Below are 24874 nucleotides of genomic sequence, written 5' to 3' on the forward strand. Positions count from 1 at the left end.
TTGTGGTAGACACACAATTCTGTGAATATACTATGAAACAGTAAATTTTACACAATAATTGACAAATTGTATGATATTTACATTATACGTCAACAAAGGGTACAAAAATGTATGGACCATGTTTAGTCATTTTATCTTTACTTTTATGTCAAATGGGCTGCAGAAACATGACCTTTCACTGCTACTATTCTGGACACTCTTCTAAAATATATTGCATAAGACAGAAGGCATGTCCATACAAGATCCTTGATATTAGCTGAAGGATAGCACTCAGAAACATAAACGGGAAATTAATCACATCTGTGTAAACAGGTCATTTACCTTCATTTGTCTTCCTGCCATCCACATGCTCAGACTGTTGGTTTAATGATATTGTAAGTACTTTGAAGAACAAGGGTTACATTTTAACTTCTTGGCTAATTTATCTTTGGACATAACCATGAGAAATGACAGAAAAGAACAGCAACTGGAAAACAAGCATTGCATTGCACCAGAATGTCTGTGAAATGGACTTCAGTAATTCTGCTAATACAACTGAGCTTTTACTTTAGCTCTGGGAGTTGTGGAAAGGTGCTGGTGTGGGCAGCAGAATATAGCCATTGGATGAATATGAAGACAATCCTGGAAGAGCTTGTCCAGAGAGGTCATGAGGTGACTGTACTGGCACCTTCAGCTTACATTCTTTTTGATCCCAACAACTCATCCGCTCTTAAAATTGAAGTTTTTCCTACATCTTTAACTAAAACTGAGTATGAGAATATCGTCATGCAACAGATTAAGAGATGGTCAGACCTTCCAAAAGATACATTTTGGTTATATTTTTCACAAATACAAGAAATCATGTGGAAGTTTGGTGACATAATTAGAAACTTCTGTAAAGATGTAGTTTCAAATAAGAAATTAATGAAGAAACTACAAGAGTCAAGATTTGACGTCGTGTTTGCAGATGCTATGTTTTCCGGTAGTGAGCTGCTGGCTGAGCTATTTAACATACCCCTTGTGTACAGTCTCCGCTTCACTCCTGGCTACGTTTTTGAAAAGCAATGTGGAGGATTTCTTTTCCCTCCCTCCTACGTACCTGTTGTTATGTCAGAATTAAGTGATCAAATGACTTTCATGGAGAGGGTAAAAAATATGCTCTATATGCTTTATTTTGACTTTTGTTTCCAAATATTTGCCATGAAGAAGTGGGATCAGTTTTATAGTGAAGTTCTAGGTAAGTTTTTTTTTTTTTTCAATCTGTACCATGAAGATCTACTTATTTGTGTCTTTGAAGCAGAGCTTATATAAAGCCTTAAAGTCAGAGTAGTGGGGTTTTGGTAAGTGAATTTATAAAACGAAAATACAAGATGATCTATCAATCTCACAAATATTATAGAAAAGCTTAAATTATGGGGTCAGTTAAAACCCTAGGGCCATCACTCACACAGAACACCCCAGGAAATCATAACCCTATATATTAGTGGATCTAAGACTTTAAGCAATTACGCATCTATTTTACTATACATTGCTTTACATCTTAAAAACAGTAAAACCCATCAAATAACATCTTACTGAATGAATGGATTTAGAATGAGTAGTTACACATTTTTCTACAACTGTCTATATAACTGCCAAAATTATTTTTTCTTGTAAAGCTTAGCTTTCTTATTTAGAAATTAAAAGATGTTCCCATGTTATCAGAAGGTTTCCTTCACAGTATAGAGAGATAATGTCCATATCTCAGATGCAAAAATCAATAAAGGTAATTTGAAGTTTCTAATGTTTCTATACTCTTTCATTAAAGAATTGGAAACCATTCATTTAAAGTCCAATCATCTTGTTGAAATGTGAAGATTGTTATATCTACATAGTTTTTTTCAAACTATGTCTCTTTATTTAAAAATATAAGACAGATTAAGGTTGAGTACAAATCTTTATTTCAATAATTTCTCAAAAAATTCTAGCTATAATTTACAAATATATTTACTTAAAATAATATTATTAAGATCTTAGCTTGAATCTAAAAGAGTACAAGATTTTCAGCCATACTCGCCACATAGTCCAGAGTTCACCTGAAGAACCAAAGATAAAAGGATTGGCTTAATGAGTTGTGTAAACTAGACTATTTCTTAGAAAATTATTTTTATGGGTGAAGTAAAATTAGTTGACTATGGAGCTCAAAGAGTTGTTTAAATGTCCATATGCTCCTATTGAAGCTTTAAAAAGAAAATAAATTGATGTTTAATTCTCTATGACTTATTTTAATAATTGCTTATGATTGTGAGTATAGTGATGTGACATTAGAGATGTAGCTTAACCTCAAATTCTCCTACTACTTTGCCTTTCTTATAAATATACATGGGCAAAATAAATAATACATAAAATTAAATTATGTCTATAGATGAATATATATTTTTTTCAAAGCACAGGCACTTTGCCTATATTTTTGCCTATATTATTCTAACTCCTTTCAGAAAATTGTCTAATGTAATTATCTAGTGTCATCCACCTTTTCTTTTTTGTTATTCTTGTCAGGAAGACCCACTACATTATCTGAGACAATGGGGAAAGCTGACATATGGCTTATTCGAAACTCCTGGAATTTTCAATTTCCACATCCACTATTACCAAATGTTGATTTTGTTGGAGGACTCCACTGCAAACCTGCCAAACCCCTACCTAAGGTAAACATACTTCCATTGCTTTTATTTTGTTGGCTTTGAAGTTTCAGTAGAAATGACTCTATAGTCTTCACTCAGAGTGTTTGACTTACCCTGAAAGAAAGATGGGAAGTAGGTTGGGTAAAGCAGATACCAATTAGAAACTCATGTACATAGTGATACCATCACACATATGTGAGTTTTATGAGTGTTACAAATAGAGGGGAATACTAACGAGACTTTGAAAATAGAGTTGGTTAAATTAAAGTCTTCATTATGCAACACCTAAGAAGGTATTGATCATTCGTTCAAATAATATTTGCAAAGGAATAAGCACAAAACACAGGTAAGTGCAGAATTTTCAGAGAAAAAAAAAAAATGGACACAGTTTCTGTCTCCACATTACTTCCATTCTACTTCAAAAGATAGAATATGTGCAAGTAATAACAGTTATATAAAACCGGTTCCGGCACCAGCCTCTACTATGGCAGATGCGAGCAATAGTAGGAAGGAGAGGGGATGGAGTCAGAAGCTTGTATTATTTATTCAGGGGAATGCTATGTCGGGGACGCCAATTATTAGGGGCACTAGTCAGTTCCCAAAGCCCCCAATTATAATGGGTATTACTATGAAGAAGATTATGACGAATGCGTGGGCTGTGACAACAACATTATAGATATGGTCGTTGCCTAGGAGTTTGCCAGGTTGACCCAATTCAGCTCGGGGAAGGAGGTTTAAAGCTGTACTTCTGACCCCAGCTCATGCGCCGATAGTAGGTATAAGGTTCCGATGTCTTTATGGTTGGTTGAAAATAGTCAACGGTTGGCGAACATAGGTGGCGGGGATAAAATGGCTGAGTAAGCATTAGACTGTAAATCTAAAGACAGAGGTTAGGCCTCTTTTTACCAGTCCCGAGGTGATTTTCATATTGAATAGCAAATTCGAAGGAGCAGCTTCAATTCTGCCGCGGCTTCTCCCGCCTTTTCTTCCCTGTGGTAGGAGAAGTAGATTGAAGGCAGTTGATTCGGGTATTTAGCTGTTAACTAAATTTTTGTGTGTTTCAGTCCCATTAATCTAGTAAGGGCTTAGTTTAATTAAAGTGATTGACTTGCGTTCAGTTGATGCAGAGTGAAATTTTACAGTCCTTGTGTATTTCAGAAATTAAGTATGGTTTACTTACTAAGGGCTTTGAAGGCTCTTTGTCTTGCTTAACCTAAATTTCTAGGAGATAGATAGGGTTAATGGGGAGATTGGTAAGGGGAATGTGGTGAGGGTAATAAGTCCGGGGAGTAGTCATGTAGGCTTTCAAATTGTCATTTTATTTTTATGTTGTTGGATGTGGGAAACAATGGCACGGAAGTAGAGTAGATTAAGCATATATAAAAGTATAGGTTGAGGAGGGTTATAATGGTTATGGTAATAGGAATAATAAAGTTGTTATTTTTTGTGAGTTCTTGAATAATAATTCATTTAGGTAGGAAGCCGGTTAGTGGGGGTAGGCCTCCTAGGGATAATAAGGTAGATGATATTAAGGGTATCAGTCAGGTTAGTTTACTTCAGGAGCAGGATAACAGTAAGGTTGTGGTGTTTGAATTTAGGTTGAGTGTTATAAATGCAGCGGCTGTTAGGATGATATAGATGGTTAGGTAGAAGTTGGTAATGTTTGGGTTATATGTTAATGTAGTTATTATTCAGCCTATATTGTGATTGAGAAGTATGCCAAGATCTTACATAGCTGTGTTTGGTTGAGCCCTCCTCAACTGCCCACCATAATGGATAAAATTGAGAGTAAGAAGGATGCTTACATTTATTGATGGTGAGATTTGGTATATAATTGAGATGGGAGCTAATTTATGCCATGTAAGAAGGAGCAGACTGGAGATTAGGAGGGTTCCTTGGGTGACTTCTGGGATTCAGAAATGAAAGGGGGCTATTCCTAGCTTTATGGTAAGTGCTATTATTATTATTAAGGATGAGTATTAGTTGATGTTGTTTCTTATGGTTCAAAACCCAGAAAACAGGTTGTTGGAGAGGATGGCTATTATGAGAATTATGGATGCAGTTGTTTGTGTGAGGAAGTATTTGGTGGCGGCTTCTGTGGAACGGGGACTTGTTTTTTTTCATTAGAATTGGAATGAAGGCTAGTATATTTATTTCTAGGCCTGTTCAGGTGAAAAATCAGTGAGAGCTTAGTGATGTGATGAGGGTGCCTGTGAAGATGGTGAAGTAGATGATAAGTTGAGCTAGTGGGTTGATTAGTATGGGAAGGGCGAAACCAACATTTTCAGGGTATGGGCCCGATAGCTTATTTAGTTGACCTTACTTTAGGATAGGGTGTGATGGGTAGCACGGAGAATTTTGGATTCTCAGGGATAGGTTCAATTCCTATGATTCTAGAAATAAGAGTATTGAAACCTCCATTATTTACTCTATCAAAGTAATTCTTTTGTCAGACATATTTCTAGGTTTGGGGGGGAATGCTGGAGATTGCAATGGGTGTTGAAATACACCACATGAGAAGTGCCAGCGTGAGTGGGAGGAACTTTTTCATAGTAGACATATAAGTTGATTGTATCGGAATTGGGGGTATGCTGTTCCAATTCATAAAAATAGGGAGGTTAGGAGGAGTGTTTTGATGGTAAAGCATATTGTGAATAATTCTGGAGAATAGATGGTGTATAATGTACCTAGAAAAATTATGGTTGTTAGAGCATTTATTATAATAATATTTATGTACTCAGCTGTAAAGAATAGAGCGAATGGACCTGCGGCATATTCGATGTTGAAGCCTGAGACTAGTTCTGATTCACCCTCTGTGAGATCAAAAGGGGCTCGGTTAGTTTCTACTAGTGTGGAGATGAACCATATTATGGCTAAGGGTCGTGATGGTAGGAGAAGTCAGAGGTGTTCTTGTGTTGTGAGGAGTGTTTGTAGGTTAAATGAGCCGCTTATTAGCAGGACTGGTAGTAGGATAATGGCTAGGGTAACTTCACATGAAATTGTTTGGGCGACGGCTCGTAATGCACCGATTAGTGCATAGTTTGAGTCTGATGCTCATCCTGACCATAGGACTGAGTAGACAGCTAAGCTGGATGTGGCTAGAATGAATAAAAGGCCAAGGTTGGAATTAATTAGGGGTTGGGTATGGGGAGGGAGGTTCATAGGAGAAAGGTGATAGAAAGGGCTAAGTTTGGGGTGGTAATATAGAGGGTAATGGTGGATGTTGAGAGTTTTAAGGGTTCTTTGGTGAAGAGTTTTATTGCATTGGCGAAGGGTTGTAATAGTCCGTAGGGGCCCACAGTGTTAAGTCCTTTGCATAGTTGTATGTAGCTTAACATTTTTCATTCAATAAGTGTGAGGAATGCTATAGCAGCTAGTACGGGTGCAACAAGAAGCAGAAGGTTGATTACAGGCGTGGTGTTAAGAAGAGTAACTGAACCTATGATTGTAAAGTTTTAAGTTTTATGCAATTACTGGGCTCTACCATCTTAACAAACCCTGTTCTTGGGTTGGGTGTGTAATGCTCTGTTAGATTGAGATTATATAATCTATGGAGAGAGGGTGCTTCGTGAAGTAGGCCCTATTTCTCTTATCCTTTTGTATAGGGAGAAATGTAAAATAGATAGAAACAGACCTGGATTGCTCCAGTCTGAACTCAGATCACATGGGACTTTAATGCTTGAACAAATGAACGCTTGATAGCTGCTGCACCATTAGGATGTCCTGATCCAACATCGAGGTCATAAACCCTATTCTTGATATGGACTCTAGAATAGGATTGTGCTATTATCCCTAGGGTAACTTGTTCCGTTGGTCAAGTTATTGGGTCAATTGTGTGTTGATTTGCTTTGGCTGGTGTAGACTTGGCATAGGTTGTTCAGAGGTTGGGTTATGCTCAGAGGTCACCCCAATCAAAATTTTTAATGCAGGTACAGTAGTTTAAAGTCCATAGGTCTATATGGTTTTTATTACATTAGCATACTGAAGCTTCATAGGATCTTCTCATCTTATTGTTTTATGCCCATCTCTTCACAGGCAGGTCAATTTCACTGGTTAAAAGTAAGAGACAGTTAAACCCTCATGGTGCCATTCATACAAATCCCTATTTAAGGAACAAGTGATTATGCTACCTTTGCACGGTCAGGGTACCGCGGCGGTTAAACATGTGTCACTGGGCAGGCGGTGCCTCTAATACTTGTAATACTAGAGGTGATGTTTTTGGTAAACAGGCGGGGTTAGATTTGCCTAGTTCCTTTTACTTTCTTAACCTTTCCTTAAGAACATGCCTGTGTTGGGTTAACAGTGCGAGTAGTAATGATTTTATTAGTTATTTGTTATTATTAGACTGAATCAGTGAAGTATTTCTATCTGATGTAGGCTTATACAGTGGAGAAAATTGTTCATGTTACTTATACTAACATTATTGCTTCTACAAAATAATAGATTAATCCAATGGGGTGTAAGGAGTTCGGTGATATGTCTGAGATTTTTAGGTGTTTGGATGTTGAGCTTGAATGCTTTCTTAATTGGTGGCTGCTTTTAGGCCAACTGTGGAAGCTGGGTTTTTTACTCTCTGTGTAAGGTTTTTTCCTAGTGTCTAAAGAGCTGTCCCCTCTTTAGACTAACAATTAAATTTACAAGGGGATTAGGTGATTCTGTAGGTAAATTTGTGGTTGAACTAAGATTCTATCTTGGATAACCAGCTATCACCAGGCTCGTTAGGTTTGTCACCGCTGCTCATAAATCTTCCCACTTTTTGAAGTTATTTCTAGTTAGTTCATTATGCAGAAGGTACAGGGGTATGTCCTTGCTGTTTTGTGCTTGGTCAGTTTTTTCATCTTTCCCTTACGGTACTGTATCTATTGGGCCAGGGTAAAATTTCTATCACCTGTACTTTTATTTGGGTAAATGATTTAGTTAGGTTTATTTGATAATAATATTGGTTAGGTTTGGGGCTAGAGTTGGTTCAAGGTGATCAAATTATATTGAGAGCTTCTGGGTGTAAGCCAGGTGCTTTGTGTTAAGCTATACCTTCGTTTATCCAAGTGCACCTTCCTGTACACTTACCGTGTTACGACTTATCTCCTCTATATAAATATGAGGGGTGATTAGTTAAGGTAGTCCTTAAATAAACTTGAGGAGGGTGATGGGCAGTGTGTGCATGCTTTATGCCCTTATTCAATTAAGCACTCTGCTCTTAATTTACTGTGAAATCTTCCTTAGGCTCTTAGATTTCATAAGAGCTATCATGGAATTTTCTGGGGTAGAAAATGTAGCCCATTTCTTACCACCTAATAGGCTACACCTTGACCTAATGTTTTTATGAGTATACTTGTGCTTACTTTGTGGCCTGTACTAGGGTTTGCTGAGGATAGCGGTATATAGGCTGAGCAAAAGGTGGTGAGGTAGATCGGGGTTTATCAGTTATAGTACAGGCTCCTCTAGAGGGATGTGAAGCACTGCCAAGTCCTTTGAGTTTTAAGCTGTTACTTGTAGCATTCTGGTGAGTAGCTTTGTTAATTTAACTATTAGGGTTTAGGGCTAAGCATAGTGGGGTATCTAATCCCAGTTTGGATCTTAGCTGTTGTGTGTTCAGAAGTATTAAAGCCACTTTCATAGTTTATTTTATATCAGCTATGGTTTTTTACAGTTTAGATGGAATTTAGCTTTATTGAGGTCATATCTAAAACACTCTTTATACCCCGGTCTCTATTAGCTTGGGTTAATCATATGGCCACGGTGGCTGGGGTGGCTGGCATGAAATTAACCAACTCTGATTACTATACTAGCATAGCTTAGTTAAACTTTCATTTATTGCTAGAGGTTTATCACTGCTGTTTTCTGTCAGGGTGTGGCTGAGCTAAGTGTTTTGAAGTGCTTTAGTGCGTACTTGATACTTAGTCCTTTGATTGTAGCCATTTAGAGGGTTATTTCACTGGGGTTTGGATACTTATATGTGTAATTTGGTTAAGAGTTAATAGAAAGGCTAGGACCAAGCCTGTTGTTTATGGGGTGGTGTAAGTCTATCTGGACATTTTCAGTGTCTTACTTTGGATAAGTTAAGCTACATAAACGGGTATTAGTTGGATTTTAGATATATATATATAGAGAGAGAGATAGTTACGAAGCACTGTCTTTGGGGTTGTGATAGTGGGAGTTGTGGGTTTAGTAGTGGGTGGGTATGTAAGTTGAGTAAAATCAGGGTAAAGAAATTAAATTTGGGAGGCAGCAGAACAAAGCTGAAAAGAAAATTGTGTTAGTTGAGGGGTGACTGTTAAAGTTGTGTGCAGCCAAAAGATAAAAATTTAGGCTCTGGCTAAGTTGGATTGAGGCTTTTGTTTTTGGGGTTTGGCAAAGGTATCTATTTTCCTGGCAAGTGAAGTTGGAGATGGGGGGGGGGGGTTGTGAAATTTTATCATAGTATTTGGTGTGAAAGGCAGTTGCTGGTGTGTTTAGTTATTGTCATGTCTTACAAGCATGGATTAATTAACACCTTGTGATAGTTATGCGAGGCTGGAATATGGAATGTAGGTGCAATCAACAATATTATGTACTAGGAATCAAAGACAGATCCTGCGACATACAGTGTGGGGGCGGGGGGGCAGCTTTCTGCGATGGGGTCGTGTGCACAGCCGAAAGATAAAATAGCAAATGCATAGAGAGCTCCCGTGACTGGTGAATAGGGTGATAGACCTGTGATCCATCGAGATGTCTTATTTAAGGGGAACGTGTGGGCGATCTTAATTTCATGGCCCTGCGGTAAGAACCAGATGCCGGATACAGTTCACTATAGCTACCCTCAAGTGTTATGGGCCCAGAGCAAGGAGAGTAGCACTCTTGTGCCAGATATTGATTTCACAGAGGATGGTGAACAAAGGACCACTAACTGAGGAGGGTATTCGTGGTGACAAGGATTTATTTGACTTAAATGTGCTATGTTCAAAGAACGATCAAATGTACTATGTACTATGTACTATTAAGGATATAAAGTACTGGTCAATATCCCTGGGGACAGGAGCTGACTTTGAAGGGTGGTGTTATGTTCTATAGTTAGATAAGCGGGTATGGTACTTGCTTGTAAGCATGTTTTTCGAGCATTTAATGTACTTATGTATTAGTATGTGTTATGTACAGGTAAGTATTTATAGTATTATATAATATTCATGTTGGCCAGCAGTAATGCATGATGTACATAGAATTATGGGGCGGATCAATACTTAAGTTGTACTTAAAGTTGATGCTCCATTAGAATACAAAGAGTAGTTTAAATTCGAATTTTAGCTTTGGGTGCTGATGGTGAAGTTAAGTGCTTTCTCTCTGAGTTGTCCTGGGGAGAGGGTCTCCATCACCGGTTTACAAGACCAGTGTATTAGTTTATACTACAAGGGCAGATTCATTTGAGTAGTTTGTTTTCGGCTAGGGAAGCAAGTGGCATTAGGGTTAGGATTGTGGTGAAGTATGTTATGGATGCTATTTGTCTGATAATAGTAAATGGATGGTTTACTGGTTGTCCTCCGACCCATGTAAGGGTTAGTAGGGTTACAATTAGGAGTCAGTATAGGAATTGGATGAGTGGGCAGAATATTATGCTTTGTTGTTTAGATATATGAAGTGTGGGAATGAGTGCTAAGATAAGGATTGGTAGTAGAAGTGCTAATACTCCTCCTAGTTTGTTGGGGATGGATAGTAGAATTGCGTATGTGAATAAGAAGTATCATTTGGGTTTAATATGAGGGGGAGTATGTAGGGGGTTAACCAGGGTATAGTTGTCTGGGTCGCTTAGGAAGTCAGCTGAGAATAGCACTAGGGTTGCTAGAGTCAGAAAGAGGAGTATCAAGCCTAGGATATCTTTGATTGTATAATGGGGGTGGAAGGTAATTTTGTCAGAGTAGGAGGAGATTCCTGAGGGGTTGTTTGACCCTATTTAATGGAAGAATAGTAGATGTAGGATTGTTAGCGCTGTGATAATGAAGGGTGGGATGAAGTGGAGGGTGAAGAATTGCGTGAGGGTGGGGTTGTCAATTGAATATCCACCTCAGACTCACTGGACAAGGTTGATTCCAATATATGGAATGGCGGACAGGAAATTTGTGATTATTGTGGCACCTCAGAATGATATTTGGCCTCATGGGAGTACATAGCCTATGGAGGCTGTTACTATGGTTGTGAGTAACAGAGTAATGCCAATATTTCAGATTTCTAAGAGGAGGAATGAACCATAGTATAGGCCTCTGCCAATGTGTAGAAAAAGACAGATAAAGAATATTGAGGCGCCGTTGGCGTGGAGGTGGCTGATGGTTCAGCCACAATTCGGCAATTGAGGAGAAGGCGGAGGAGATATCTGGCGAATAGTGTATTGCTAGGAAGAGGCCTGTGATGATCGGGAGGGTTAAGCAGGTACCGAGAAGTGAATCAGAATTCCATCACATGGAGATGTTGGATTGAGTGGGGAGATCAATGAGGGAGTGGTTGATTATTTTTATTAGTGGGTTGGATTTGCATGTTGCAGTCATTAGTGTTTTTGTAGTTGAAATACAATGATGGTTTTTCATATCATTATTCATGGTTACAGTCTATGTAGGAATGATGACATATGCTTTATTCTTGTTAAGTGCACTATTAGTTATGGGTTTTGTAGGTTTTTCTTCTAAGCCTTCTCCTATTTATGGGGGATTGGCGTTGTTAGTGGTGTGGTTGGTTGTGTTATTGTTTTGAATTACGGGGAACTTATATAGGTTTAGTGGGTCGTTTTTATTTATTTGGGGGGTATAATGGTTGTTTTTGGTTATACTATGGCGATGGCTATTGAGGAGTACCCTGAGACATGGGGCTTAGGGACTGAAGTTTTGGAGAGTGCTTTGGTGGGGTTAGTAATGGAAGTGCATTTAGTTTTATGGGCATCAGAGTATGATGGATTGGTGGTAGTGGTTAATTTTAATAGCATGGGGTTTGAGTGGTTTTTGAGGGGGAAGGGTCAAGGTTGATTCGAGAGGATTCTATTGGCACGGGTGCTTTATATGATTATGGCCGCTGGTTGGTGGTGGTTATTGGTTGGACATTATTTTTAGCATGTATATTGCGATTGAGATTGCTTGGGGTAACAGACTACATGATTACGAGTAAGTCTAGGATAAGCAGGATAAGGAAGGAGAGGAAATAGTGTTTAATTATACCTTGTTGAGTGGTGGTGACAGTGGAGGTGGCAACCTGGGTTTGTAAGATTGTTTTGGGTATAGATTTTTCTAGTCTAGTCAAATTAAGTCTAGTAAGATAGAAGCTAGGTTTTGGCTTATAAGCAGGTTTTGGTAGGGGGTTATGCTTTGGATTGTAGTAAGATAAAATCCTAGTATGTTGGAGAAATTGAACATGTATAGTGTAGTGTTTATTATAAGTTTGTTGGTTATGAAGCTAAGGTCTAAGGTTACTAGGGATCCTAGGGCAGTTACGTTTAGGGCTGAGAGTTTTAAGTAGAGTGGAATTGTTGTATGAGGGAGTGAAGTGGGAGAGATACTGTTGGTAATAAGGAACCCTGTGATTACGCTGCTGATTGTGAGGTGTTTAATTGGGTTTAATAGGGTAGGAATGCCTTCGTTAATGTTGATTAGGGTTGGGAAGTGGGGTTGTCCTGTTAGGGTGAGAAGGATGATTCAGGTGCTGTAGGCGCTTGTTAGGGAGGTGGCAATGAGAGTAATAGATAGGGCTCAGGCGTTGGTATATTATGTGTTTGCAGTTTCGATGATGAGGTCTTTGCAGGAGAAGCCTGTGAAAAAAGGCATGCCTGTAAGTGCTAGATTACCAATGATTAAGGAGGTTGAGGTGAGGGGTATTGTTTTAAATAATCCTCCTATTTTTCAAATATCTTGTTCATTGTTGAGGTTATGAATAATAGATCTGGAGCTTATAAATAGTATGACTTTGAAGAAAGCGTGAGTGCAGATATGTAGGAATGCTAGATATGGTTGATTAGTGCCAATAGCAACTATTATTAGGCCTAGTTGACTTGAAGTGGAGAAGGCTGCAATTTTTTTGATATCGTTTTGTGTTAGGGCACAGATTGCTGTGAATAGGGTGGTAATGGCTCCCAGGCATAGTGTGAGACTTTGAATTGTTGTGTTGCTTTCTACTAAGAGGTGAAAGTGGATGAGTGGGAAGATTCTGGCTACAACCATAGTGCTGGAGTGGAGTAGAGCTGAGACCGGGGTTGGACCTTCTATAGCAGAGGGAAGTCAGGGGTGGAGACCGAGTTGGGCTGATTTTCCTGTTGCTGCTAAGAGGAGGCCTATTAGTGGGAGGAAATTTGAATTGGAGTCTAGGATAAGTATTTGCTGAGGGTCTCATGAGTTGTAGTGTAAGAGGAATCAGGCTAGGGTTAGGATGATGCCAATATCGCTGATGTGGTTATATAATATTGCCTGGATGGCTGCAGTGTTAGCATCTGTTTGGGCATGTCATCAGCTGATAGGAAGGAAGGATATAATTCCTACACCTTCTCATTCAATAAAGAGTTGGAAGATATTGTTGACAGTAACTAGAATTAGTATAGTGGTGAGAAAAATGAGTAGGTATTTAAAAAATTGGTTAATTTTTGGGTCTGAGTTTATGTATCATAGTGAGAATTCTATGATGGATCAAGTGACGAATAGTGCAACTGGAGTAAACATTACGGAAAAGTAGTCTAGTTTAAAACTTAGTGACAGCTCTCAGCATCAATTTGAGATGATGGTTTCTTGGTCTAGGCATATAAATATTCTTGTAGGGAGAAGGCTGATAATGAAGGTGGATATAATAATTATTTTTGTATAGCATGGGTATAGGTTTTTTTTGCTAGGGTTGATAAAGGTAATGAGGACGGGAAATTAAGGAGGTCAAGGTTATTATGGTAATGGAGGTATACATGGTTATTACTTTTATCTGGAGTTGCGCCAATATTTTTGGTTCCTAAGACCAATGGATAACTGTCATCCTTTAAAAGTTGAGCGAGCCATGTTGTTAGACATGGGGGCATGAATTAGCAATTTCTGCGAACTTTCTCAGTGAATAAGAAGTAGTAGGCTTCTATAGTTAGATTCACAATCTAATGTTTGGTTAAACTATATTTACAAGATAGCATAATATTAGGGTTAAGAGATAGGAGGAGGATGGGGGAGAGGTGTATAAATATTAGTGTATTTTCCTGCATGAGGGAGGGTTTTATATTAGTAATTTATCTCTGGCCTATAGTCAGTTACTCAGAAATATTATTAATTTTGCAATTATTATTTTGTTATTATTACTATTAACACTACTAATTACTTAACATGTGCAAGTCACTTGAGATATCGTTCTTCATTTAACAGAACCAGATTGTTCAGTACATCAAAATTATATTATCTTGCAAAGTCATAGTTGATAGATACCTTGTGGACTTGATTAAAAATAGACATATCAGTTTTGACACTAAGATGAGCTAGTTGAAATTCTAAAATTCTACCACAGGTAATAAGGATCTTCACCAGTATTGCAGCTTAAAACACTTTCTCAACAATATAAATGTGTTCCTTTAACATTTGCAGACAAACTCAGTGTTCATTTGATCTTACTAAAGCATTTAAATCATTCTTCATTGAGACCCCAAAGGTTTACATACTATAGCACAAACATACCCTATGAAAGCAGATGATTTTTGCCATATGACAAGCAACTCATTAAAGCTTCCTGTGGTAACTTGTCTCAACATCCTATCTGCCTGACAGAGAAGCACAGAGATAATGAACAATGCATGTATAATATAGACCAAATAATTTATACCACCTGTATCTGAATAGTACTCTTAGTTTCAGTACCAAAAAAATCCTGTCAGCATGTACGATTATATTCTTTGTGAAAGAACACAACAAACTCATATATTTTAAATTAATATCACACTTTTAAGACATGTGTACAAAGCAAGCATTCTTTATTACATTATTAAGTAATCTCTTAAAAGACCATTTTTGTCTACATAAAACTGAGATTTTATTCCATTGTTAAAACTCAGTATCTATGTTGAAAGCAAATTGCATGGGCTTTATATGATAACTTTCTCAAGAGGCAAAAGCTGGGGTAAGACTAATGAAAAATCTCTGCCACCCTGCCCTACTCTTGAAAGATTTCCCCACTCACAATAAGGGAAACCGATAGTGTCAGTAGGAAGGGGAAGAGAGTAGGGCTTGTAGAAGGACAAGAAAAAGAAGGGCTAGTAGTACAATAGTGATAATTACTACTATTAGCTGTTGTTACTAACTTGCAGAAAGATTTGAATGCAAGTCAGTGGTTGTGAAACCAGTTCTTTGTTTATTTTGTAAAATAATTGCTAACCCAGGTTGCTTTCATTTCAATTAAATATTAGATTCTCAGATAATTTCTATATAAGAGAATAAGACACTTGACAAAATGTATTAGGTGTTTTAAAAAATGAAATTTGCTATGAGTTTTATAATATATTCATGTGAAATCATACAGAGAAAAAATTAATCAAGGTGTACCTATTCAACATTATGGAAAATATGCATAAAATTAACATTGGAAGTAGTCCAACATCTTAAATGAAGGAATGATTAAAAATTTATACTGTGTGCATACAATAGCATTACAATAATTTTATCAATGAAATATTCAATTACACTGTCAACCGTAATACAAATAAAGGAAGTTAGAAAATGATAAATGTAACAAGATGACAAGTTTTTGCAGGAGGAATATGTATACACAATAAGGGTAACATTTTCTAAATAAGTGTCACATCTGTACATTGAGATATATAAATAGGTCAAAAGCCATGATGAAAAAATACACTTTGCATAAATAATATCACAACATAAAAATTTTAGAAAAATTTTATTTAAAAAAATTTTTCGTGCTTTTATAAAATTTCTTACATTAACTTTGACATTATTTTTATTATGTCATTATTTTTATTATGTCATCACAGAAGAAGAAACAACCAGTCCATATCAGTGATGAATCTGTAGACAGAGATTAGATTCCTTCAACACTGCATGGATAAACAGGGCTCTCGGAATCAAGCGAATGAGGTTAAACACTGAACACCAGTTACAGTAAATATGGCTACAGACAACTGCAATCACACACAATACCTAGGTGCCCCAAGTATTACCTGGAATAGCAGTAAAATGACTCTTACGTTAAGATTAAAAATCATATTTTAAAAAACACTCTGTAATATGTGGTCTGCACAGTTAACATTTGGACATTTTTTCTTTGTTTTGTTAAGGACCATTAGGAAAAGTTTTACCACAATGATTAAATCTCAAAGTATTTAAATTTAAATATTGGCATACATTGGAGAACGCAAGTCAGAATAATTCACCAATTATTGGTGAATTGGTGAAATTCATCAATTTCAGCCAAGCACATCTTCACCAGGAGTGTTACATGGTGTGAGTGAGCTGCTCAAAAGAGAGACAAGTTCTCCCCTGCAGAAAGGCCTGGTGGCCTCTTCTATTCAGGTGCAAGTGCTGCCTCTGAGACACAACAAAGTGATGATGAGAGTTCCTCACATTCAGTTATAAATAGCACATCAGTTTAACAGTGTGATCTCAGGTCAATAAGTGCTCCACCTAAACAATAACCTGAAAATATGATCATTCAACTATGTAATAAAAAAAAAAAAAACAATTCTGTATTATAAATGAGACTCCTGGACTAATTCACAGAAATTCCAAATTACAATACCCGACTCCAGAATGTCAGTGGTTCTTAACCATCAGCTTTTATATATTTTTTTCAGTTTTTCAAAAACTACCGGAAAACTCTGACAAACTTTAAGCGAAGTATAAAGCATTGTAGAGAAACATAAATGTAGATATAAAATTATCCCAACTGTGAGTAGCTTATCCTCAGAGCTCATAGTGAGGGAGGTAAACACTAATGGCTTCCAACTAAAAGAATCCTACAGAAAACCTGCCTGTAATCAACACAAGTGATTTAGTAGAACAACAATATAGAATTAAAGCTGAGTGGTGCCACTTTCCAAGAACCTATATTAGTAATTTTAGTATTATAAGAGAAGAATCTGTGTATAATATTTTTAACATTATCTCCCTGACTACAATGATATAGCTCCATTTCTTTTCTCCCTTACACACATGCACACAAATACATACACATACACACATATTTACACAAATATCCTTAACAGAGTCCACCTATCTCACATTATATATCTAATTGCAAAAAACTTGAGTGATTGAGTCAGTTGGAAAATATTTACTCCAATAATTCCTCAAAATACCTGATTTTCTCTCTTTAGTAACTTGTACCAATTCTTTCAGTAGTGCCCGCTATGCTGATATTCTTTTGTGATGAAACAAATTCTTTTTTCACAGGAAATGGAAGAGTTTGTAGAGAGCTCTGGAGAAAATGGTGTTGTGGTGTTTTCTCTGGGGTCAATGGTCACTAAGATGAAAGAAGAAAGAGCCAACGTAATTGCATCAGCCCTTGCCCAGATTCCACAAAAGGTAAGATGAAGTGTCTTACTGGTGTGGAAAACTACTGAAAGAGGCTGCTAAAGTTTGTAAGTAATCCAATTATAGAAACTTCTGACTAATGTGAAGTTGACCAAAAGTTGAAAAATTAGAACAAGGATAATCCTGGAGAGACTGTGATAAGTTTGAAAATTTTAGTTGCATTTTTAAAAACGGTTTTAAGTATGAACATTCCCCTATGTAAATATGCGAACAATAAATTGTATGGAGAAAGATATTTAAAAAGTGTTTGGAGACTTTTCAGCTCCTGTCCCATAAAATTTTGAATTGTGTATGTGGTCTACATGGAAAGAATATTAAAGAGTAGATTGAACTCTTTATAGCTGAATATAGCCTTAAATGTGCTTGTATATCATCCACCGACAGAAGTCATAGTTGTGCCTCAGACTTAGAGGTTACATGTGGCCCTGGGGAAGTTTCTACCCTTGGTATGCATGAGTGGTTTCTATTAGCATCAGTGGGAACTCACTACTCCATATGTATCCACCAAAGGCAACTTGAGACTCACAATTATTTTTAATTTCTGATATTAACACTCATATATACCGCTGAATTTAACTCAATATGTTTCAGGTAAGTGAAAATCATGCTTAATGTAGTCTTTAGAATGATTTTCAGGTGTTTTCATAAAAAATGTATATCCAGAACTGCATCCTTGTAGAAATATAAGTAAAACTTATGATCATTTTCTTCAGAACAGTTTTCCTAATCTCAGCAGTATCCAATGAGTAAAGAACACTTGACTGACTCTTGAACCACCTCTATTACTTATTGTACTCTGGAAGCTCTTGGTGAATGTTTACAATTATGGGATGTAGTATTTCTATTTGCACTTTAAGTCAAATGCTTATATAAAATACCTGACAACAAATGGAGAAGATTGGCTCTGTTAGTAATTATGTGGTATATACTCTATTTAAAGATCTGTGGTAGTATAACATGATTGAATGTCGTTAATTTAGGAATAATAACTGCTACATGTGGGGAGCAGGGGAGTAAGGAAAATGAATTCCAATCCTGTGATTAAATGTGTAAACTGTAGGCCAGGCACGGTAGCTCATGCCTGTAATCCCAGCACTTTGGGAGGCCAAGGCGGGCGGATCACGAGATCAGGAGTTCGAGACCAGCTTGGCCAATGTGGTGAAACTCCATTTCTACTAAAGATACAAAAAATCACCCAGGCATGTTGGCATGCACCTGTGATCGCAGCTACTTGGGAGGCTGGGGCAGGAGAATCACTGTAAGAAGTGTATCTGAGTAATGTTCAGGGTACTATTCAGAGAAAGAACAGCCTAGGCTGACAGACAACTTGTCCAAGTATCCACACAGCCAGATAGATTTAGAGAAAGAGAAAAAGCAGCCAGCCCTGCTGGATTGCACCCAGCCAATGTCTGAAGCAGGAAGATGAAAGAGAAAGGGTGGAGATGGATCCTGCCCTGAAGGTGGACGCTGCGCAGTATAAAATGTGGCCCGACAAGGACTCTGCACTATCAGATTAACAACTCCTCTCAATGGAGGAAGCAGAAGAAAATATAGAAAGGAGTCAAACAGAAGAAAGCCAGGCACAGAAACAAGTTCAGATGCCCACTCTATAAAATATAGTAGAAATGTATTTTCTTCTATATAGAATAAGCCAGTGACCTTTGTGTATTTGTCAATCACCTTCTAATTTCCTGCCTGATAAAGCTTTCTGTAATGACCTCTTCCAACCTTTTGCTGAAACCTGAGTTACTTTAACACTGATGTGGCAAATAAAAGTTAAACACTGTAAATTATTGTTCAGTTTATGAGGATTGCTTGGGAGTTTCAAAATTAGTAACTTAAACATAAAATGTCTTGGCTATAGCAGAACATATTAATCACTGTTGTCAAAGCTTTGTAGCACATTGTCTCGGTGTTAATAATCAGTTGACCAAATTGAGCAAAACACAATTTTGAGTTTATTCCATAGCTGTATTTTTATTCATGATACCAACAGGTTCCTCATTTCTATGCCAAAATGTATCCAAAGTTAGAAATACTGATAATACTCTGAATTTGTGTAAAAAATGGTCACTTGGAATTTATTTTGGAAATAGTGCTTGATAATTTATAATTCCAATGAAGTTATACATACTACCTTTGCAGCATTAATCTCTTTCTTATAAGTAGCTTATTTATGTTCTTGCTATTTTGTCAATCAAAGGACAACGGGCTCTAACCTACACATAAGTAGGTACATGTGAACTACTTGTCAAATTACTCAAAAAGAAATGAATATGTTAAAATTAAATTTGGAAGATTAAAACTAGTATAAAATACATAAAACAAAAGAAGCACTCAGGTCATTATGAAATTGTTAGTTTTTTACACTAGAATTAAAATGAATAGTAAAAATTTTTTATACATTTCTTAGAATAGTTTTATTTTTAAAAAATTAATTTAATTTTAACTTTTAATTTCAAGGGTACATGTACAGTTTTTTTTATATAGGTAAACTTGTGTCATGGGGGTTTATTGTACTGATCATTTCATCACCCAGATATTAAGGTTAATATCAGTTAATTATTTTTCCTGATCCTCGTTCTCCTCCCATCCTCCACCCTCCAATACACAGTAGTGTATGTTGTTCCTGTCTATGTGTCCACATGTTGTCATCTTTCACCTTCCACTTGTAAGTGAGGATATGCTATATTTTTATTTCCATCCCTTTGTTAGTTTGCTAAGGATAATGGTCTCCAGTTCCATCCATATCCCTGCAAAATACATAATTTTGTTCTTTTTATACGGCTGCATAATATTCAGTAGTGTATATGTACCATATTTTCTTTTTTCAGCCCATAATCGATGGGCATTTAGGTTGACTCGATGTCCTTGCTATTGTGAATAGTACTGCAATTACTATCCCTGTGCATGGGTCATTATAAAAGAACAATTTACAGTCCTTTGGTTATATACCTAGTAATGGGATTGCTGAGTTTCATGGTATTTTTGCCTCTAGGTTTTTGAGGAATTGCCACTGTCTTCCACAATGTTTGAACTAACTTACATTCCAACCAACAGAGTATAAGCAAGCCTTTTCTATACAACCTCACCCACATCGTGATATTCTGACTGGTGTGAGATGCTGTCTCATCATGGGTTTGGTTCACATTTCTCTAATGATCTGTGATGTTAAGCTTTTTTTTCTTTTTTCATATGATGACTGGCCACACGTAGGTTTTCTTTTAAAAAGTGTAACATTTTTTAAATACTTGAACTTTTCATTGATAATCCGATTTTTTCTAAGGTACTATTTTGGAAAATCGTGATTTCCTTATGTGCCTAACTAATTATAAAAGTTGAGAAAATTAAATGTGAGTATTCTATTTACATCAGTCTTTGAGTAGTTCTGATTTACTAACATCCCTTGATCTCGTTCCTATCTTTTTACAGTTCTAACATTCTATAACTTTTGAATTCCACTCATGGAATAAGATATTTTCTTCACTGTAACAGGTTCTGTGGAGATTTGATGGGAAAAAACCGGATACCTTAGGCCTCAATACTCGGCTCTATAAGTGGATACCCCAGAATGACCTTCTAGGTAAGACTGCAGTGAACAAATACTGGATATATTAGTAACAGCACATTAGAGTGTTAATAGTTAATCCTGAAACAAGCTTTTTGAATATTTGTTTAGGAAAAACAAAATGTAACTTCTTTATGTTTATTTATACTGATAAATAACATAAAGAAGTTCTTTTTCCTAGGGGAAAAAGAATACGCTACAATTATTGGCATTTTATGATACACACTCACATTCTTTATGGTCAGAATCAGCAAGAATCTTTATTTCAGGTGTTACTATATCTCACAGAATTTCTCAATAACTTCCTGAGCTATCTCTCTGTCTCCTATTTCTACAACTTTACACCTGTTGTTTCCTCTCCTGCAGGGTTATTTCAAGTGCCACCAAAAATAATAGCTCTTCTATCACCAGTGATTCTGTATTTTCTGAAGGGTTAAATTGCTAATCTTAATCATAAAGTGATGACAGGTCATGATGAAGTGTGACCTGTCCTTCCTCAATCCTAGCACCACCATCAACCCACTGCCTGCTGCCTTGCACACCCCGCATATCACACTATGTGACTGCACTTAAAAAAAGTAGTTCACTTCATGCCCATCTCTTTGCTGTCTTCTTTATTGCTCACTTAAAAAATCTAGATCGCACTTTTTCATTAGTCCAACTGGAACTCTTGTATTGTTTTGCAGTCTGAAGTCACACACACCATGCAGCCTTCACTTGCATACCCAGCACAAGTACGTGTTTTTTCCTCTGAAGTCTGGAAAGTAATAGCAAATTAGTTAAATGTGTTATCTAGAAAATACTGTTACTTTCAGAGCCTTTCATTGTGTGTCTCATTTTATTCCTATGAATAATTTTTCTAAAATTCATGCAATCCTAGGTCATCCAAAAACCAGAGCTTTTATAACTCACGGTGGAGCCAATGGCATCTACGAGGCGATCTACCATGGGGTCCCTATGGTGGGCATTCCATTGTTTGCCGATCAACCTGATAACATTGCTCACATGAAGGCCAGAGGAGCAGCTGTTAGATTGGACTTCGACACAATGTCAAGTACAGACTTGGTGAATGCACTGAAGACAGTAATTAATGATCCTTTGTGAGTAGAACAATATTTTTCACTAGGTGGTATTTATAGATAGCTTCTCTTGTCAATAGTGAGTGTGAGTTTCATCCTTTTTATAAGAGCGTAATTCTGAAAGAATTTAAATGATTTAACCAATCTGAAACCTGCTTTTAGTTTGTATCAGTTATGTAAAAATTGTATTTGAAACCCATACATCTAATGAATAGCCAGTTAGTGAAACAATTTTCTACACAAAAATAATTTTAAAATGATATAGAAAATATAAAAAATACATTTCTTAAAATTTTGACATAATGAATCCTTAGTAGAAAGGAAGAATAAATGAAATAATATAATAAATATTTTAATTTGGTATCTAAAATGCCTCACAACATGACTGTTTTCCTGCTGAAAAATTAACTTTTATTATTATCATATTGTAATGGACTTGAAAATGAGATTTAACTTTGATGCCATAAAATCCTCCTTTTTTATCCATCAACAAAATAATACACAGCAATGGAATTACCCAACAACTGCTACATTAAAAAAGACACTAATGAATATATACTATATAATTCAATTACATAAACAAGCAAAAATGATGTATGCTATCTGAAGTCAAGCTATTACTTAATTGGAGGACAAAAGTAGTGACTAAATGGTTCAGAAAAAGAAAGTTATTCTAGGCAGGTTGTGATATTCTATACCACGAACTGAAGAGTAGTAGGTAAATAGATATCTTCACCTCAAAATAATGTTCAAGATGATCTTACATTTTCGAACTATTCACTTAGTGTACATATATTTATCTTTTGTATTTAATATTTATATGTTTATTTTATGAGATATATAATGCATTTTACAATTCTAGGAATCAAATAGCAAAATAAGCACAGAAAATAGAGAAAATCCTAGAGGTTCCATCATAGTGTGGTCAGTAAAAGCCTCTCGTAGAAGTAACATTAGAAGGAAGCCATAAAAAGGGAGAGAAGCATGCCTTGGGTTGTAGCAAGAGAGAATACTCCAAGAGCAGGAGAGAGGGAAAAAATATGTAAGGTGCTAAGATGAGAACACCTTTGGGAGCTTAAAGAAAAAAATAGAAGGCCAATCAGAAGACAGTGTGCAGGGGGAAAGTGTTAGGAAAAGAGCTTGCCAGTGTCTAACAATGTAGGGTTCTGTAGACCAAATAACAGAGTTGTATTTTATTCTTTAAATAATGAGAAGTCAGGCCAAAGTCTTAATCAAGGGAGTGCTATAAACTGACTTTAATTGCAAAATATCATTCTGGCTACAGGGTAGGGAACAGTAGGAGACGAAGAGTAATGTAGAAGCAAAGTGACTAGCTATAAGGCATGTCACTCACCATGACACAATTACTTTTTAGGAACTTAGAGATGATAATTCTCATATTGCATTTTCACAATCTTTCTTACAGCACTTAAAATGGTTCATGCTGTTGAGCACATTCTCATATGTCTGAGAACTAACAGTGTAATTGGAATGTGTTCGTAATACGAAGGACAAATGTTTAAGGGAATATCCTGTTTTCCATGATGTGATTATTTCACATTGTATCGAAACAACTCATATACCCCATAAATATATATACTTAATATGTACCCACAAAAACTTAAAAGTAAACAATTAAAAGCAAATTAAAATGCCTTACATTTTCTCTGCTTCAAAAAAATTAACTTTCTCACCTAACATTCAATTTCTACTTTAAAAATATTTGTTGGCCGGGCACGGTGGCTCAAGCCTGTAATCCCAGCACTTTGGGAGGCCGAGATGGGCGGATCACAAGGTCAGGAGATCGAGACCATCCTGGCTAATACAGTGAAACCCCGTCTCTACTAAAAAATACAAAAAACTAGCCAGGCGAGGTGGCGGGAGCCTGTAGTCCCAGCTACTCGGGAGGCTGAGGCAGGAGAATGGTGTAAACCCGGGGGGCGGAGCTTGCAGTGAGCTGAGATCTGGCCACTGCACTCCACACTCCAGCCTGGGCGACAGAGCGAGACTCCGTCCCCCCCCAAAAAAAAAAAAAAAAAAAAAAATTGTCAATGAGAAAACTCCACTTTAAAAGCCAAACTTTCCACAATGACTCAAATTAAAATACACAAATTCTATGTCAATTCTTTAACATTTACTTTCAATTATTTGGCACTTTAAAAGCCTTTCATAAACTTGATATGCACAGACACATTCACTTACTTTCAGTGTTATTAAGGGAGGAGACCATTCCTCATATTGTCTTATGCCCAATTTCTGCCTCCTAAGAAAGAAGTAAAAACTAAAAGGCAGAAATGAAATGCACAAGCAGACAGCCTGGTGCCACACTCTGGGCCTGGTTGTTAAAGATCGACCCCTGACCTAACTGGTTATCTTATCTATAGATTCCAGACATTTTATGGAAAAGCATTGTAAAAATCCCTGTCCTCTTCTGTTCCATTCTGATTATTGGTGCATGCAGCCCCCAGTCATGTACCCACTGCTTGCTTAATCAATCACGACCCTCTCACGTGGACCCCTGTAGAGTTGTGAGTCCTTAAAAAGAACAGGAATTGCTTACTTGGAGAGCTCAGCTCTTGAGATAGGAATCTTGCTGATGCTCCCAGCTGAATAAACCCCTTCCTTGTTTAACTCAGAGTCTGAGAGGTTTTGTCTATGTCTCTTCCTGCTACATTTGTATCTTTGTTTTTATCCTTCAGATATAAAGAGAATGTTATGAAATTATCAAGAATTCAACATGATCAACCAGTGAAGCCCCTGGATCGAGCAGTCTTCTGGATTGAATTTGTCATGCGCCACAAAGGAGCTAAACACCTTCGGGTTGCAGCCCATGATCTCACCTGGTTCCAGTACCACTCTTTGGATGTGATTGGGTTCCTGCTGGCCTCTGTGGCTACTGTGATATTTATCATCATGAAATGTTGTCTGTTTTGTTTCTGGAAGTTTACTAGAAAAGGAAAGAAGGGAAAAAGTGATTAGTTATATCTGAGATTTGAAGCTGGAAAACCTGATAGATGAGACTACTTCAGTTTATTCCAGGAAGAAAGGTTATATGCAAGATTTCTTTCTTCCTGTGAC

The 24874-nt window shown here is 36.8% G+C and overlaps 1 protein-coding gene across 4 annotated transcripts; it reads left to right on the forward strand.

Annotated features, from left to right (window-relative positions):
• The first annotated feature begins 454 nt into the window (after window positions 1-454).
• On the forward strand, window positions 455-24874 carry LOC111555799 (UDP-glucuronosyltransferase 2B18). Of its 4 annotated transcripts, XM_026447944.1 has the most exons (7): window positions 496-813; window positions 1165-1216; window positions 2518-2666; window positions 17009-17140; window positions 20645-20732; window positions 21598-21817; window positions 24496-24775. In XM_026447944.1, exons 1-7 carry the CDS (start codon window positions 496-498, stop codon window positions 24773-24775), a joined length of 1239 nt encoding a protein of 412 aa, XP_026303729.1. The 4 variants fall into 4 exon arrangements, with proteins under 4 accessions (XP_026303728.1, XP_026303729.1, XP_023087922.2 ...); XM_026447943.1 differs by having other exon boundaries at window positions 455-1216; window positions 24496-24874; XM_023232154.2 differs by lacking the exon at window positions 1165-1216 and having other exon boundaries at window positions 496-964.

This window comes from Piliocolobus tephrosceles, chromosome 3 (genome assembly GCF_002776525.5).
Source record: "Piliocolobus tephrosceles isolate RC106 chromosome 3, ASM277652v3, whole genome shotgun sequence".
NCBI classification, from domain to species: domain Eukaryota; kingdom Metazoa; phylum Chordata; class Mammalia; order Primates; family Cercopithecidae; genus Piliocolobus; species Piliocolobus tephrosceles.

What these genes read in the sequence shown, in the direction of transcription:
- LOC111555799 (XM_026447943.1), top strand. Translation starts at nt 496, where the DNA reads ATGTCTGTGAAATGGACTTCAGTAATTCTGCTAATACAACTGAGCTTT. An exon ending in TTGCCCAGATTCCACAAAAG is followed by an intron (nt 17,141 to 20,644) that starts GTAAGATGAAGT and finishes TCACTGTAACAG; the next exon opens with GTTCTGTGGAGATTTGATGG. An exon ending in ACCCCAGAATGACCTTCTAG is followed by an intron (nt 20,733 to 21,597) that starts GTAAGACTGCAG and finishes ATGCAATCCTAG; the next exon opens with GTCATCCAAAAACCAGAGCT.